The sequence below is a fragment of the Pelophylax lessonae genome, assembly GCF_965119305.1.
Source record: "Pelophylax lessonae genome assembly, chromosome: 12".
Taxonomy (NCBI): domain Eukaryota; kingdom Metazoa; phylum Chordata; class Amphibia; order Anura; family Ranidae; genus Pelophylax; species Pelophylax lessonae.
The window spans coordinates 135,764,349-135,780,509 of NC_138779.1; the positions used below are offsets into that span (position 1 = coordinate 135,764,349).

The following is a 16,161-nucleotide window of genomic DNA, read 5'->3' on the forward strand; positions in this document are numbered from 1 at the left end:
AATACCCAGGAGAGCCCTCCTAATCTAAAATTTATGTAAATATGGAGGAAGTAAAAAAGAGAAAAAAATAGTAAAAAAGCTGCCACACACTGGAGATATAATCCATAGTAAAAAATATAAAAAAAACCTTTAAAAAATTCTAGATTTTGTGAGAAAAAAATTGTGCACTAAACCTCTATTGGTAACTATTGGCAACCCAAATTTGTATAATTTGCATGTGTATTTTTGGTACCCAGATGCATAACTTTATATTTCTTTATTGAACCTCATCTGCCATGTACAGTAGCTGCCCAACCCCATATTTAATAAGGTATTACAGTTATTAGGCTACATCCTGTGCCAAAGGTATTTCCTTGCATAATTTGATATCATCAGCAAACACTGAGATTAAAGAGTTACTAAAGGTAATTTTTTTTTCATTAAAATAATAAACATGTTAGACTCTATTCTCTGGAATGGTTTGCACAGAGGGGCCATGAACCTCCTCTTCTGGGGTCCCCCACCAGCGATCTTGGCTCCTCCTTTTCATCATGTGCCCCCATAGTAAACCACTTGCTGTGGGGGCACACAATGCGTGCTCTCTTCCGAGCAGTGTGTGTCTATGGAGCCGCACTCCAAAGACACACCCAGTGAGGCCTAACCCGCCCCTCGCTTCCTCCTCACTGCATTTGATTGACAGCAGCATGAGCCAATGGCTACTACTGCTGCCCAAGTCCCTGTGTGAAGAGGAAGAGAAGGGAGAAGAGACGCAGCTGAGCAGAGCGCTGGATCTCTTCTCCCTTCCTTTCCCCTTCACACAGGGAAGGGGATAAACGGAAAGCTATAAAACATTTTTTTTACCCTAAAGTGGTTGTTAAGCCACTTGCATGACTTTCTATAATCCTCTTTGTCTCCTAAGCCTGTGTGCCTCTGTCTCTGTGTTTTAAAAAAATGTGAATACCTGATTTCAGTGTGCTGATCAGCGATCACATGACCAGCCGGCTCTCTCCTCTTCCCGTCTGACAGCTGCAGGGGGCGGGGCCGAGATTCCCCTGCTGACTTCACTCAGGAGGAGAGGAGGAGAGAGAGAGCGAGAGAGCCGGCCGGTCACATGATCGCCGAGCAGCACACTGAAATCAGGTATTCACAGCAATTTTTTCATATAACACAGAGACAGTGACACACAGGCTTAGGAGACAAAGAGGATTATAGAAGACATTAACAGTTATTTCAGCAGCAGAAGGGGTGGGCAGGCCATGACACGGAGCTGACAGGCAGGGAGGGGAGGAGGACACAGGAGATAGAGAGGAAAGCTGCGGATGACGGAGGCATGTAAACTGACCATGGTGTCAGGGCTCAGCAGTCATGATACACCATGGTCAGTGTACAGAGGGGTGGGCAGAAACTGGCAGGATCAGCCAGTTTTATTTAGGTGATACAGGGGGCCAAATGACACAGCACAAGCACTGTGCTGTATAACATGCTTTAAGGGAACAGGATCATTTTTTTTTTCCTTTTAGGGTAACAACCGCTTTAATGCAGGGAATGCATTAAGGTTAAAGAAATAATTTGGCTTTAGAACCACTTTAATGTCTTGATTCCACCTCTTTATCAATAATAAACAAATTGAACACCATTGGCCCCAAGATAGAACCCTGGGGCACACCGCTCACAACTTAAGATGATTAAAAAAATTAGTCATTTAATCACTTCTCCATGGACCCCTTTACATGACCAGTTTTCTATCCATGTACATACAGTGCCCAGAAAATGTATGTGAACCCCTTGGAATTAAAGTGATTCTAAAGGAAAAACAATAAATACCAAACATATTATACTTTCCTGCGCTGTGAAATGGTTTTGCACAGAGCAGCCCTGATCTTCTTCTTTTTGGAACCACTTTAACTGGTTTTCTGCAGTAATTTGCCGTAAAATGTGATCTCATCTTAAACCCAATGTGCTTAATCTGACAACAAACAAACAATTCTAATTTCCAGTGTCCTTACTGAACACACCCATTAAACATTCACAGTGCTGTTGGAAAAAGTAGGCAACCTTTTTTTGGCAGCAATAAATTTAAGCAAATTTTTCCGGTAGCTCTGGATCAGGCCTGCGCAATGTTTAGGAGGAATTTTTGACCATTTCTCTTTACAAAACTGCTTCAGCTCAGACAAATTTGTAGGATGTTTGGTGTGAACGGCTCTCTTGAGATCACTCCACAGCATCTCTATGGGGTTAAGGTCTGGGCCACTACAAAAGGCTCATTTTCTTTTTCAGAGCCCAGTCTGTGATGGATTTACTTTGATGCTTTGGGTTATTGTCCTGCTGCATCACCCAACTTCTTCAATGCTCAGATAATACAGACTAAACATACAAATTGTAAAAAGCTTTGTAGGGGATACTGCATCAATCAAGGGTGTAGATCCTCAAATTTTATACATTTCTGGAATCAGAAAATATCTAGGATTAATTTCTAGATGCAATGCTTTGTTTTTGGGGAGCAGCAGGTTCCTATCATGGTATTCTGCCATGGACACCTTGCCTGTTCAAAGACTTAAGTATGGTAGACTCATGAGCAGGGATATTTGCCAGTTCCAGTACTGTCTTCAAGCCTTTAGCTGTTGCTTTTGGGTTCTTATTTACCTCACTGAGGATTCTGTGTTGTGCTCTAGGAGTCACCTTGGCTGGATGCCCACTTCTAGGAAGAGCAGCCACAGTACTTAACTGTCTCCATTTATGGACAATTTGTCTGTCGATTGATGGATGGCTAAACACTAAATACAAATTGATTTGTTTTACTTTCCAGCCTTATGCAGATCAACTACTCTTGACAGTATGTCTTCAGAAAGCTCCTTTTTGGGAGGCATAGTGCACATCAGCTGATGCTTCCTATAAACAGCAATCTTAAAATGTTTGAGTGTCTTTTATTAAACAAAGTAGCTCTAAACCACACCTCAAAAACTAATTTAATTAATTGGACTCCTGGAGTGAAAACCACTGACTCCAATTAGCTTTCGTTGAAGTAATTAGTCTATGGGTTCACTTAATTTTTCCTCTAACACTGTGAATGTTTAATGGCTGTGCTAAAAAAAAAACACGAGAAATTGTAATTGTTTGCGTGTTATCAGTACATTGTGTTTGTCTATTGTTTTGTCTTAGATGAGGATCAGATCATATTTTATGGCAAATTACTGCAGAAAACCAGCTGATTCAAAGGGGTTCACATTTCTTTTTCTATAATTTCATCAACTCCAACAGACCTCTTGTTATAGATTAACCCCTTCATGCCTAAGGGTAAAACAAATATTATTGCCTAAGCACAATTTTGCAACTTTGACATGTGTTAGTAAAACTGAACATATCACAACTACTTAGTACATCCAGGTGGTTTATACCTTGTAGGAAAAATTGGGCTTTTATTCAGTGGTAAATGGTAGAAGATATCTCCTGATTGACATGGACCTGCAATAGTGTTTGGCAGCTTACCTGTTTCTTCATGTCTGTATTAGAGGGCAGACTTCACTTCTGGTTCCCTTTTATCATCTCTCCTTCCTGTTCCTGCCCCACCCCAGGTCATCACAGGAAGTCTATATTAACCAGTGCACTGCAGGTCTGCTTTGCTGTTCAACAGTGTTTGTTTCTTGTTTGCCATGTGCTTGATCTACCTTTCTGTGTACAGACTTTGGCTTGTCTCTGACTATTCCTGTTTGCCTGTTACCCTGACCTTTGGCCTGTCCCTTGGTTACCCTCGTCTGCCTGTTACCCTGACCTTGGCTTACCCATCACCATTCTGTGTGTCCTGAGTGGCTGCTTCCCTTCTCTTCCTATGGAGCGTGACCCGGGGGACCCCAGCTGCAGCCAAGTCCATCCTCACCACTAGAGGCTCTGGTGAACACCTGCTGGGTCTTAGGCTCCGCACCCTGGGGAATCTTGGGCTCATGTTCCGGTCCATCCGCAGCAGTCTGCTATCGGGTTCACTACCTTGCGCTGCACCCCTGCCTCCAACAGGGTGCAGTTGTCACCTGGCCACAGGTGACCTGACACAGATTTTTTTTGTTTATTATTATCAAAAGAAAACTGGCTCAAAAAAGTAAAAAAAAAATGTAAGTGTATATTTCTTGTTACTACCATAACCTATCACCAAAGAAAAACCTAAAATAAAGTCTTCTGCTCTTGACGATCGCAGCGATTCCACATATGTGCAACTGTGTATGTTATTTGTTGTTTGTACCTGTAGTACAGCCCAGAAAAAAATAGTGTGCATTTTGCTTTGTTTTTTGTCTTACTTAAAACACACTGACACTAATTTAAAATTTGTTTTTTTCTAAGTCCTGCCTAAATTATACTGACCCTGACCTTGACCTTTGACCCTTTCTTGACCCAAACATTAACCCTGGAAATGACCTAGATCAAACCTTAAACTAGGAATTCTTTCTTTATTTTTTTATTTTATATTATTAATATTATTTATTTATGTTAACCACTTCTGGTAGGTTTTGCCCCCTTAATGACCAGGCCATTTTTTGCGATTCGGCACTGCGTTACTTTAACTGAAAATTGCGCGGTCGTGCGACGCTGTACCCTAACAAAATCGATGTCCTTTGTTTTCCGACAAATAGAGCATTCTTTTGGTGTTATTTGATCACCTGTGCAATTTTTAACAAAAAAGATGGACAATTCTGAAAAAAATATATATTTTTAAGTTTCTGCTATATGTCTGCGATATTGCGGCAGACAGATCGGACCCTTAACTGACATTTTTTACACTTTTGGGGGGACCAGTGACATTACTACAGTACTCAGTGCTAAAAATATGCAGGGAAGGGGTTAACCAGGGGTGATCAAAGGGTTAAATGTGAGCCTAGGGGAGTGTTTTCTAACTGTATGTGGGGTACTTCTGGAATGAACACAGAGACCTGTGATCCTAAATAGGAGGATCACAAGTTCTCTGTGTTCATTCCAGAGAGAACAAAGGTCTGCTATGTTTACAACAGCAGACCGTTGTTCTCTCTCAGGGGGCAGCAATCGCTGCCGCCAGTCCTGTAGATCGGCTTCTCTGCTTCCTAATTTCCCCAGGAGCGTTCCCGTGAACCGTCTTACAGGTACAGCGGTTCGTGCAGCCGAGCCAGCCTGCTGCAGTATATCTGCGGCGGGCAGTCGGCAAGTGGTTAAGCACATTTTTTTTCCTCTCTGTAAGGAGAGAGAAAGATACAATGTATCTTCCCTCTCCATTCACAGAGAGAGAGAAGAACACGGGGCAAGCTTCACAGTGACTGATCACTGTGGTAGCCAATCAGAGGCTATCACAGCGATCAGGTGACCCGGAATCGAAAGTTCGGGGTCCGGGCTTGCGGTGAGACCCCGGTCTTTATGCTTCTGCGTATACAGCGAGGGAAAAAGTATTTGATCCCCTGCTGGTTTTGTATGTTTGCCATTGACAAAGAAATGATCAGTCTATAATTTTAAAGGTAAGTTTATTTTAACAGTGAGAGTCAGAATTACAACACAATATCCAGAAACACGCATTTCAAAAAAGTTATAAATTGATTTGAGTGAAATAAGTATTTGATCCCCTATTAATCAGCAAGATTTCTGGCTCCCAAGTGTCTTCCATACAGGTAACAAGCTGAGATTAGGAGCACTCTCTTAAAGGGAATGCTCCTAATCTCAGCTCAATACCTGTATAAAAGACACCTGTCCACAGAAGCAATCAATCAATCAATCAGATTCCAATCTCTCCACCATGGCCAAGACCAAAGAGCTGTCAAAGGATGTCAGGAAAAAGATTGTAGACTTACACAAGGCTGGAATGGGCTACAAGACCATGGCCAAGCAGCTTGGTGAGAGTGTGACAACAGTTGGTGTGTTTGTTCGCAAATGGAAGAAACACAAAATAACTGTCAATCTCCCTCAGCCTTGGGGCTCCATGCAGGATCGCAACTGGAATTTCAATGATCATGAGAACGTTAAGGAATCAGCACAAAACTACACGGGAGAATCCTGTCAATGATCTCAAGGCAGCTGGGTCCATAGCCACCAAGAAAACAATTGGTAACACACTACGCCGTGAAGGACTGAAATCTTGCAGCGCCCGCAAGGTACCCCTGCTCAAGGAAGCACATGTACAGGCCAGTTTGAAGTTTGCTAATAAACATCTGAATTATTAAGAGGAGAACTGGATAAAAATGTTGTGGTCACATGAGACCACCATCGAGCTCTTTGGCATCAACTCAACTCGCTGTGTTTGGAGGAGAAGGAATGCTGCCTATGACCCCAAGAATACCATCCCCAAACATGGAGGTGGAAACATTATGCTTTGGGGGTGTTTTTCTGCTAAGGGACAGGACAACTTCACCACATCAAATGGACGGGGCCATGTACTGTCACATCTTGGGTGAGAACTTCCTTCCCTCAGCCAGGACATTGAAAATGGGTCGTGGCTGGGTATTTAAGCATGACAATGACCCAAAACACACGGCCACGGCAATAAAGGAGTGGCTAAAGAAGAAGCACATTAGGGTCCTGGAGTGGCCTCCCCAGTCTCCAGACCCTAATCCCATAGAAAATATGTGGAGGGAGCTAAAGGTTCAAGTTACCAAACCTCAGCCTTGAAACCCTAAAGAGGAGTTCCGCCCCCCCATGAAAAAAATGTAAAGTCAGCAGCTACAAATACTGTAGCTGCTGACTTTTAAATATTAGACTTACCTATCCAGAGTTCCCGCGATGTCGGCATCCGAAGCCGATTTTCGTATCTGTTGTCTGGTGCTGCCACCGCCATTCAGGGTAAGGGAAGCCGGGAGAGAAGCTTTGTAATTGGCCCGGCGGCGGAGGAAAAAAGGAGGGGGCTGAACTTCTGAGGGACAGCGTCGCAGCGTTGTCTGCCGGAAGTGGGGAATGGTACCGGTCAAAAACAGGTACCCCCCCATGAAAGGTGCCAAATGTGGCACGGGCGGTGGGGGAGGAAACATATAAGCGGAAGTTCCTATTTTGGGTGGAACTCCGCTTTAATTGACTTGGAGAGGATTTGCGAAGAGGCCTGGGACAAAATCGCTCCTGAGATGTGTGCAAACCTGGCGGCCAACTGCAAGAAACGTCTGACCTCTGTGATTGCCAACAAGAGTTTTGCCACCAAGTATTAAGTCATGTTTTGCGTCAAATACTTATTGCACTCATTAAAATGCAAATTAATTTATAACTTTTTGAAACGTGTTTTTCTGGATTTTCTTGGTGTTATTCTGTCTCTCACTGTTAAAATAAACCTACCATTCAAATTATAGACTGATCATTTCTTTGTCAGTGGGCAAAAGTACAAAATCAGCAGGGGATCAAATATTTTTTCCCTCACTCTATGTGTTACGTCGGCGTGAAGGGGTTAAACATTTGTGAGGTACAGTAGCAAACTTTTTTTACAGCAAAATCTAGAAAAACCTTTTATCCACTCAACTTCCACTGTCCAATTTCTTTCTTACTTCCTCAAAGAATGATAACATGTTGGTCTTTCATAAATCCATGCTGGTTGTCACTTATCTTATCTTATCTTTTCCTCAAATACCTTACATATTTTTAACATAAGGCTGGCAGGTCTGTAGTTTCCTGGTATACATTTAGTATACAGTAATGCTTTAATTACACAGTGCAGAGAGATCAGGCTAAAAGGTGGTGAGCAGTTAGGGCTGACCTCATCAATATGTTGCTGTTCCTTCACTATCAAATCAATATCCGGGGAGGTCCATCACCAACCTGTGTTGCTTTAGATACAGTTGAGATAACGGAGGTCAGAACATGCCTATAACATTTATATCTGGATTAGAAAACTGGATGAAAAGAAGTATAAACTTGTTGGCATATAAAACAGTTCACAAGCATGTATTTCAGCCCAGACTTCCATTTGAAGTTCCATCTGAAGCAAAACTCTGGGCACAAACACCTTTATTTATTTACATTCCTCAATAGCCACAAAGGATATAAATCCAGTTTGTGTCCACCAAATGCCTTTGCCAACCAATATATTACATTGTAATAGTAACAGTGACATCATCACTGTGCTGTACATAGCCTGTGCAGAGATCAGAGCTGTGGGAAGAACCCAGCAAGCCCCACCCATTATAGGAAACTACAGGAGGGGGGCGGATACAAGACCAGTCACCCTGCACCAGGCCAAAGAATTGTAATAGCAGGCAGCTCCAAGGCAAAGTTTCACAATAAATGACTTCACGGATCTGGAAGAAATACATGCAACACACCAAGATTCAAATAGGAATACACATTGCTCTTGTATTTAGACAATATTTGTTTATTCCAGAGTTCAGCTCTAACAAATGTTGTCCGTGCAGTACTGCACTCTTATCCAAATGACGTATCTTATGTGGGTTTGTTCAACAAACATGATGGGGAGAGAACAGAAGAGGCAACATCTGAGTGTAGTTAAGCCTTATATACATAAGCCAAATGTCGGACAGCATCTGCCGATTCAATAGAAACTGGCCCACTTTCAGCCTGTGTGTATTGCAGCCGTTCAGCCAGTCTCTATCAAAGGGGATCTGCCGATCGACTCTCGATAAACACTCTCAGCCAATGGCTGAGAGCGCTGACTGGAGAATTCTGGTGGGGGGCCATCCCCCTGTCAGAACACAATAGCACAGCATTGGAGATCGCCGTACTAACATTTCATAGTTAGTACAGCAGCTCCTCCAGAGCTGTCATTTTTTTTTTCGTTCAGCCCTGCTGGGTTGAACAAAAAAAAAAATAGTATTGTGTAGTAGGCTTTAGCCTCCAATAAAATGCCAGAAGGCAGAAGGTTACCCTCCTGAGATAGGGTTGTTTTGCATATTGCATTGCTTTTGGCCACATGGCCATTCATTAAATCATTGCACGTTCCAAGAAAAATAAAGACAGCTGGGCTAGCGTGCAGATTAGTCCATCTTCAGTGGCACGTGCACTCAGGTAGGGATTCCATTTAAACCCATAGATCCCAGTCTTACGTAAACTAACCTTACACGTCTTTGTAATCTGAAACCTAGTCCCATGTGACAAGACACTACAGCAGACTGTGACATATCCAGGGAAAATTCTACTCCCAGAAACACGACCATTGTACAAACAGAGGACGATTCAACAGTGCTGGAACTACGGTCACAGTAAACCCTGCCATCCCAGAATTTCATTTCACCAAATACACATTTCCTGCAGAGAATCTGCTCCTACCCAACACTTCCAGTACATCTAATGTTGTGATCTTTTAATAAATTCCCATAAAAAAATAAAAATAAATAAACATGGATCGGAAAGACCCCGTTCACACTGGGGCGACCTGTCAGGCGACCTGGTCGCCTGACAGGTTGCCTGCCATAGAGAAGCTGCGGACCCGTTCTAATAGGAGCGACACAAGTCGCTCCGACTTAGAAAAAGGGTCCGGAGCTTCTTTGGGCGACCTGGAGCGACCTGCATTGACTTCAATGTTATGAAGTCCGTGCCGGCCGCTCCGAGGTCGCGGTGCGAGCTGCGCGCCGCGACCTGTGAGGTCGCCCCGGCAAGTCGGATCGCCCCAGTGTGAACGGGGTCAAAAAAGCAATGGATAAAAACTGCTACAATACACTAATAATATATCTAATATGGATATACTTGTAAAATATTTTCATCTATACTGATCTCCAGGTTTTTATTAGAAAAAAGGGGTCAGACAGCTGAAATTACACTCTGCAGAGCTCAGTGAGGAGAGCTTTGAGAGCTGATTGGAGGGAAGGGACACCCCCTTCTTCACACAGCACACAGGAACAGAGCTGAGGCTGTCAATCAGCAGGAAATCCCTCCCCTGTCACCATTTTTCTCTTGGTGTCAGTGAAACTTGTCAGAAGTGATTCACGTTATCATTCCACAAGCGTGCACAATTGTAACATTTTTTTTGAAATGTTAGGTATATTTACTCAGTGTAACATCGTCTTTCATGTTATACAAAAGATGGGGTATATATTGTATTTTTTTTAAATTCATTAAAATGTATTTTTTTCCCCAAAATATTGCATTTAAAAAACTGCTGTGCAAATACAGTGTGACATAAAAAAAATTGCAACAATTGCTATTTTATTCCCTATGGTCTCTGCTAAAAATATATGGTTATCAGTAATTTTCTAGCAAAAAATGCTGATTTAAACTTGTAAATAAAAAGTGCCAGAAAAGGCCTGGTCTTCAAGTGGTTAAATGGGTACAAAGTGTCAGCACATGTGCGTGTATATGTGTATATAAACAACCAGGAACATTCATCTACAACCGGGGTCTTCATCATGCCTAATCATGTCCGTCTGCTGTGAATGTCAGAGTTTTACAATGCCTCATGGGATGTGTAGTTCCACAACAGCTGGAGGGCCGTAGTTTGAGGATCCCTGATCTACAACGTGCCATGGAACACCAGGGTATCTTCAGGGGTAGCTAGGATTTCCTTTTGCTGAAGATCATTGACCTCTCAACTGATGGTGCCAGCATAAATCCAGGCCCAACTCTGCTTGCCAAAGTCGTCAGTATGAGACCAATGATCTATTTTAACTGTTTGTAAAAGTGGTATTCTGTTCACCACTGTAAAGGAAGCATTCTTCGCACTGACCACCAATGTAAGGTCCATTCCTCCCTCTTACCTCCATCACTGACCACCGATGTAAGGTCCATTCCTCCCTCTTACCTCCATCACTGACCACCAATGTAAGGTCCATTCCTCCCTCTTGCCTCCATCACTGACCACCAATGTAAGGTCCATTCCTCCCTCTTACCTCCATTACTGACCACCAATGTAAGGTCCATTCCTCCCTCTTACCTCCATCACTGACCACCAATGTAAGGTCCATTCCTCCCTCTTGCCTCCATCACTGACCACCAATGTAAGGTCCATTCCTCCCTCTTACCTCCATCACTGACCACTAATGTAAGGTCCATTCCTCCCTCTTGCCTCAAACACTGACCACCAATGTAAGGTCCATTACTCCCTCTTACCTCCATCACGGACCACCAATGTAAGGTCCATTCCTCCCTCTTACCTCCATCACTGACCACCAATGTAAGGTCCATTCCTCCCTCTTGCCTCCATCACTGACCACCAATGTAAGGTCCATTCCTCCCTCTTACCTCCATTACTGACCACCAATGTAAGGTCCATTCCTCCCTCTTACCTCCATCACTGACCACCAATGTAAGGTCCATTCCTCCCTCTTGCCTCCATCACTGACCACCAATGTAAGGTCCATTCCTCCCTCTTACCTCCATCACTGACCACTAATGTAAGGTCCATTCCTCCCTCTTGCCTCAAACACTGACCACCAATGTAAGGTCCATTCCTCCCTCTTACCTCCATCACGGACCACCAATGTAAGGTCCATTCCTCCCTCTTACCTCCATCACTGACCACCAATGTAAGGTCCATTCCTCCCTCTTGCCTCCATCACTGACCACCAATGTAAGGTCCATTCCTCCCTCTTGCCTCCATCACTGACCACCAATGTAAGGTCCATTCCTCCCTCTTGCCTCCATCACTGACCAACAATGTAAGGTCCATTCCTCCCTCTTACCTCCATCACTGACCACCAATGTAAGTTCCATTCCTCCCTCTTACCTCCATCACTGACCACCAATGTAAGGTCCATTCCTCCCTCTTACCTCCATCACTGACCACCAATGTAAGGTCCATTCCTCCCTCTTACCTCCATCACTGACCACCAATGTAAGGTCCATTCCTCCCTCTTACCTCCATCACTGACCACCAATGTAAGGTCCATTCCTCCCTCTTGCCTCCATCACTGACCACCAATGTAAGGTCCATTCCTCCCTCTTACCTCCATCACTGACCACCAATGTAAGGTCCATTCCTCCCTCTTACCTCCATCACTGACCACCAATGTAAGGTCCATTCCTCCCTCTTGCCTCCATCACTGACCACCAATGTGAGGTCCATTCCTCCCTCTTACCACCATTATTGATTTGAAGGGGTCCTTGGAAGGTAAAAGCTTGACAAAGTCTGATCTACAATAAGTATTTTTCTGAATAAAACCACATCTGGTTTAGAGGGTAAACATTTTGACCTTCTCAGCTATTTGCATGTAGAATTTAGTATTTGTGGGATATCTTCTGACCAACAAAAATCTACCCAAGCGTGCTGCGCATGTGAAAGTCACGTCATTGCCGTCAGTGCCATACACACATTCTTAGAGCAGTAAATACATACTCATGTTGGAGAAATACAAGCTGTGATCATACACAGATAACATCTGATAGAAAAAGCTCAGACGCACACTGCTTCCTGTCTCATGCTCAGCATAAATGGAACACATCCACACCATCAGAAGACCACACAATAATAGACATCCGTGTAACATGTGATCTATTCACTAAATGAACAATACCAACTTGTGATTATTTCTCATTCATTCCTCTCTACAGTATGTCAAAGGTTACACCCAATGCAAAAACCACCACTGGCACTGAGCCCAACAACAGCAATTAGGACCCCCCCCCAAACTTCAGCAAACTTCTCCCTTGGCCTCAGAAGTCATATAACTGCAGCACACCCTGCCTCTTACACATACAGCTCTTCATGTTAATACCTCAGGGAAGCCTTCATTGAGAATATCCTGTAGACTGCCCCTTGCCAGATAAGCGATCATCATCTGCAGATGACAAGAGCCGATCCCTCGCTTTATATCCACGGCAGTGACCAGGCTGGCTGTAGGCACACAGAGGCAGCAGATGCCATCAGGGATAACACTGGTCCTCTCTGCCCGCTGGAGACTTTAGAGTACAGCTGAAGGGAGGGAGGGAGGGGGAGACTACAGAGACACTGAGCATGCGTGTAATGGGATCTCCTACCAGTGTGAGAGGTGTCAGCCTAAACTTCACTATGACAACCAGCAGTTTATAGGATGGAGACACAGGAAGGAATAACACAAAACAGATGCTAAGGTCTGCATCAGCACACTGCTGTGCTTACTAAAAAACCCAGAAAACTCCCTCCTGAAATACATAATAAATGTGATCTGTATAACAAAGGAAAATAAATAGTCATAAAAATAAGAACACTGTACTTACCGTAAAATCTTTTATTGGAATCCAATGAGGGGCACAGGATTGTAGAATAGTCTATGACACGTGGACTATATGCAGCTACCAAAAACACACATTATAGACTCTTCTACAATCCTGTGTCTATCAATAGATGATAAAGAAAATACGATTTTTGTACTCACCGAAAAATCTTTTTATTGAAGTCCACTGAGGGACGTGGGATTATAGAATAGTCTACATGTGGGAAGTCCACTGAGGGACGTGGGATTATAGAATAGTCTACATGTGGGTTATATGGAGCAACCAAAAACACGTCATAGACTCTTCTACCATCATGTGTACTTCAATAGGTGATAAAGAATATAAAGTTTTTGTACTTACCATAAAATCTTTTTTCTTGAAATCCATTGTAGAACATACTGTATGATTGTAGAATTGTCTATGACATATTGTTTGCTAGGTGAACATAACACACGTCATAGACTGTTCTACAAACCTGTATGCCTCAATAGACAATGAAGAAAATATTACTTTTGTACTTACCATAAAACCTTCTTTTCAAGTTCACTGAGGGATACAGGATTGTAGAATAGTCCATGGCATGTGGGATATATACAGCTGCCAAAAACACACGTCACAAACTATTCTAGAGTCCTGTGTCAATCAGTGGATGATGAAAAACATTTATTATTCAAACTCCCGACTGGCCACTGTGGTAATGTAAGAAATATCCCTTGATAAAGAGAAACATACAGTTGGTAATAAGGGCGAGTGTTCATACCCATGCATTACTGACATTCTGCATGAGACACACTAGTCTTCTGAATATCGCATATTTAAGTATGCATTGGCGCAAAATGTTATGTATGCATGCAAGGGAGCCCTTTGAAACCAATGGAAGCTAATGAAAGCTTATCAAAATGTATGTTCAAACACATAATGATACAAGTGCAAGGTGTGAACAGACCCTGCGAGATAGCTTATAGTGCTAGAATTGTTATGTCTAATTAGTGACTGTTACGTTCAATGAGATTAAAAATAATTAGATTTTTCCTACAGCTTACCTGTAAAATCCTGTTCTTGGAGTACATAACGGGACACAGAGCAGCCATAATAATTACTATCTGGATTATACACCACCTATAGGTGATTGGACGCTGGCAACCAAAAAGACAGGAAGTCCCCCTCTATATAACCCCTCCCATACAGGAAGTACCTCAGTTTTGTAGCAAGCAATAAATATTCCAGACAAGAGGGGAGGGACCTCTATGTCCCGTGATGTACTCCAAGAAAAGGATTTTACAGGTAAGCTGTAGGAAAAATCCAATTTTCTTCATCATACATCACGGGACACAGAGCAGCCATAATAATTACTATCTGGGACGCCCCAAAGCAATGCACTTAAGGGGAGGGGGACACTAAATAGGAAAAAACCGCCATCAGATCGAAAAGCTCTACATAGCTGCTTGCAACACACTGCGGCCCAATGCAGAATCCTTCGGGTCCTAACATCCAACTGATAGAATCTAGTGAACATATGTACTGAGAAATTGTAGACCTAGATGCTGCCTGCCCTTTCCTGGGCCCTTCTAGCAGCACAAACAAAAGGTCGGCCTTCTGAATCTGAGCTGACATTTTCAAACTGACCTTAAATGCACGTACTACATTGAGGGAATGTAACAACTTTTCCTCTGCTGTTTGAGAATTTGGAAAGAAGGAAGGCAGTATAATGTCCTGATTCGAATTAAAAAGCGGACACCACCTTGGGCAAAAACCCTGGGTGTGGACGTAGAATCACCCTATCTTGATGTAAGATCAAAAATGGCTCCTCACAAGAAAGAGCCGCTAACGCTGATACTCTTCTAGGTCTTTCTGGTCAAAAGAACCAGAGGAATATGCCACATTGGTTTAAAAGGCTTTTTCTGTAGAACCACCAGGACCAAATTTAAATCTCAAGGACACAACGGTGGCCTAACTGGTGGAAGCATATGTAGCACCCCTTGTATAAAGGCTCGGACCAAGGAATGTGACACAAACGGTCTTCGAGCAAAGACTGACAAGGCTGAAATATGACCTTTAATAGTGCCTAAGGCTAGCTTCATATCTACCCCTACTTGCAAGAAAGCTATAATTCACCCGATGATATATTTACGGGGATGCCACTTCCTGGCCTCACATCAAGAAATTTAAGATTTCCAGACTCTGTAATAAATGCCCCTAGAGACTGGTTTCCTAGCGTTTATCATGGTAGAGACTGCAGGACCAGATATACCCCGCTCCCTCAAAATCCAGTCATCAATAGCTAAACCTTAAAATTTAGAGATTGTAAAGCAGGGTGCAATATCAGACCCTGAGAGAGCAGGTCCAGGCGCAAAGGGAGAACCCATGGCCTTCCCACCGCCAACCTAAGAATTTGCGCATACCAAATCCTCCTGGGCCAAGCTGAAGCCACCAGGATTACTGGTTTCCTTTCTTCCTGAATCCTGCACAGAAGTCGTAGCAGCAGATGAACCGGGGGGAAAGAATAGATCAGGGAGGACTGCTTCCAGGGAGTCACCAAGGCATCTGCTCCGACTGCGAGCGGATCCATGGTCCTGGACACATATTTGTCCATCTTGATGTTAAACCTGGATGCCAACAGATCTACGCCAAGGACCCCCAGTGTTGACTAATGAATGCAAAGATCTCGGGATGTAAGGACCATTCCCCTGGAAACATCTGCTGGCAACTCAGAAAGTCTGACTGCCAGTTCCTTATTCTTGGAATGAAAACCGCTGACAGGCATGGAACAAATTTCTCTGCCCAGGATAGGATGTGACCCACCTCCTTCTGGGCTGACTGACTCTTGGTGCCCCCCTGATGGTTGATATAGGCCACAGCCGTGGCATTGTCAGATTGTACTCTGATGGGGCAACCCCAAAGTCTGGGAGTCCAGTACCTTAATGGCCAACAAACCGCTCGGATTTCCAGGATATTGATGGGGAAGCTCCTTTGTAACCAGGACCATTTCCTTTGAACAGTGACTTCCTTCAGAACTGCTTCCCAGCCGGAGAAACTGGCATCTGTAGTCACCACCTTCCAGACTACTGGAAGAAAGGATTTTCCGCTCTCCAAATTCCTGGCTACCAACCACCAACCTAG

General features: G+C 43.5%; 1 protein-coding gene across 2 annotated transcripts in view; it reads right to left on the reverse strand.

Moving 5' to 3' along the window:
• The window catches only part of DIXDC1 (DIX domain containing 1), a 258,363-nt gene extending 245,607 nt beyond the window's left edge, over window positions 1-12,756 (reverse strand). For both annotated transcript variants that reach the window (XM_082273246.1, XM_082273245.1), the window contains exon 1: window positions 12,564-12,756. In XM_082273246.1, coding sequence (XP_082129372.1) covers window positions 12,564-12,626 — 63 coding nt within the window. In that variant the 5' untranslated portion in view covers window positions 12,627-12,756. The remainder of the gene's footprint in view (window positions 1-12,563) is intronic.
• Between the last annotated feature and the right edge of the window lie 3,405 nt (window positions 12,757-16,161).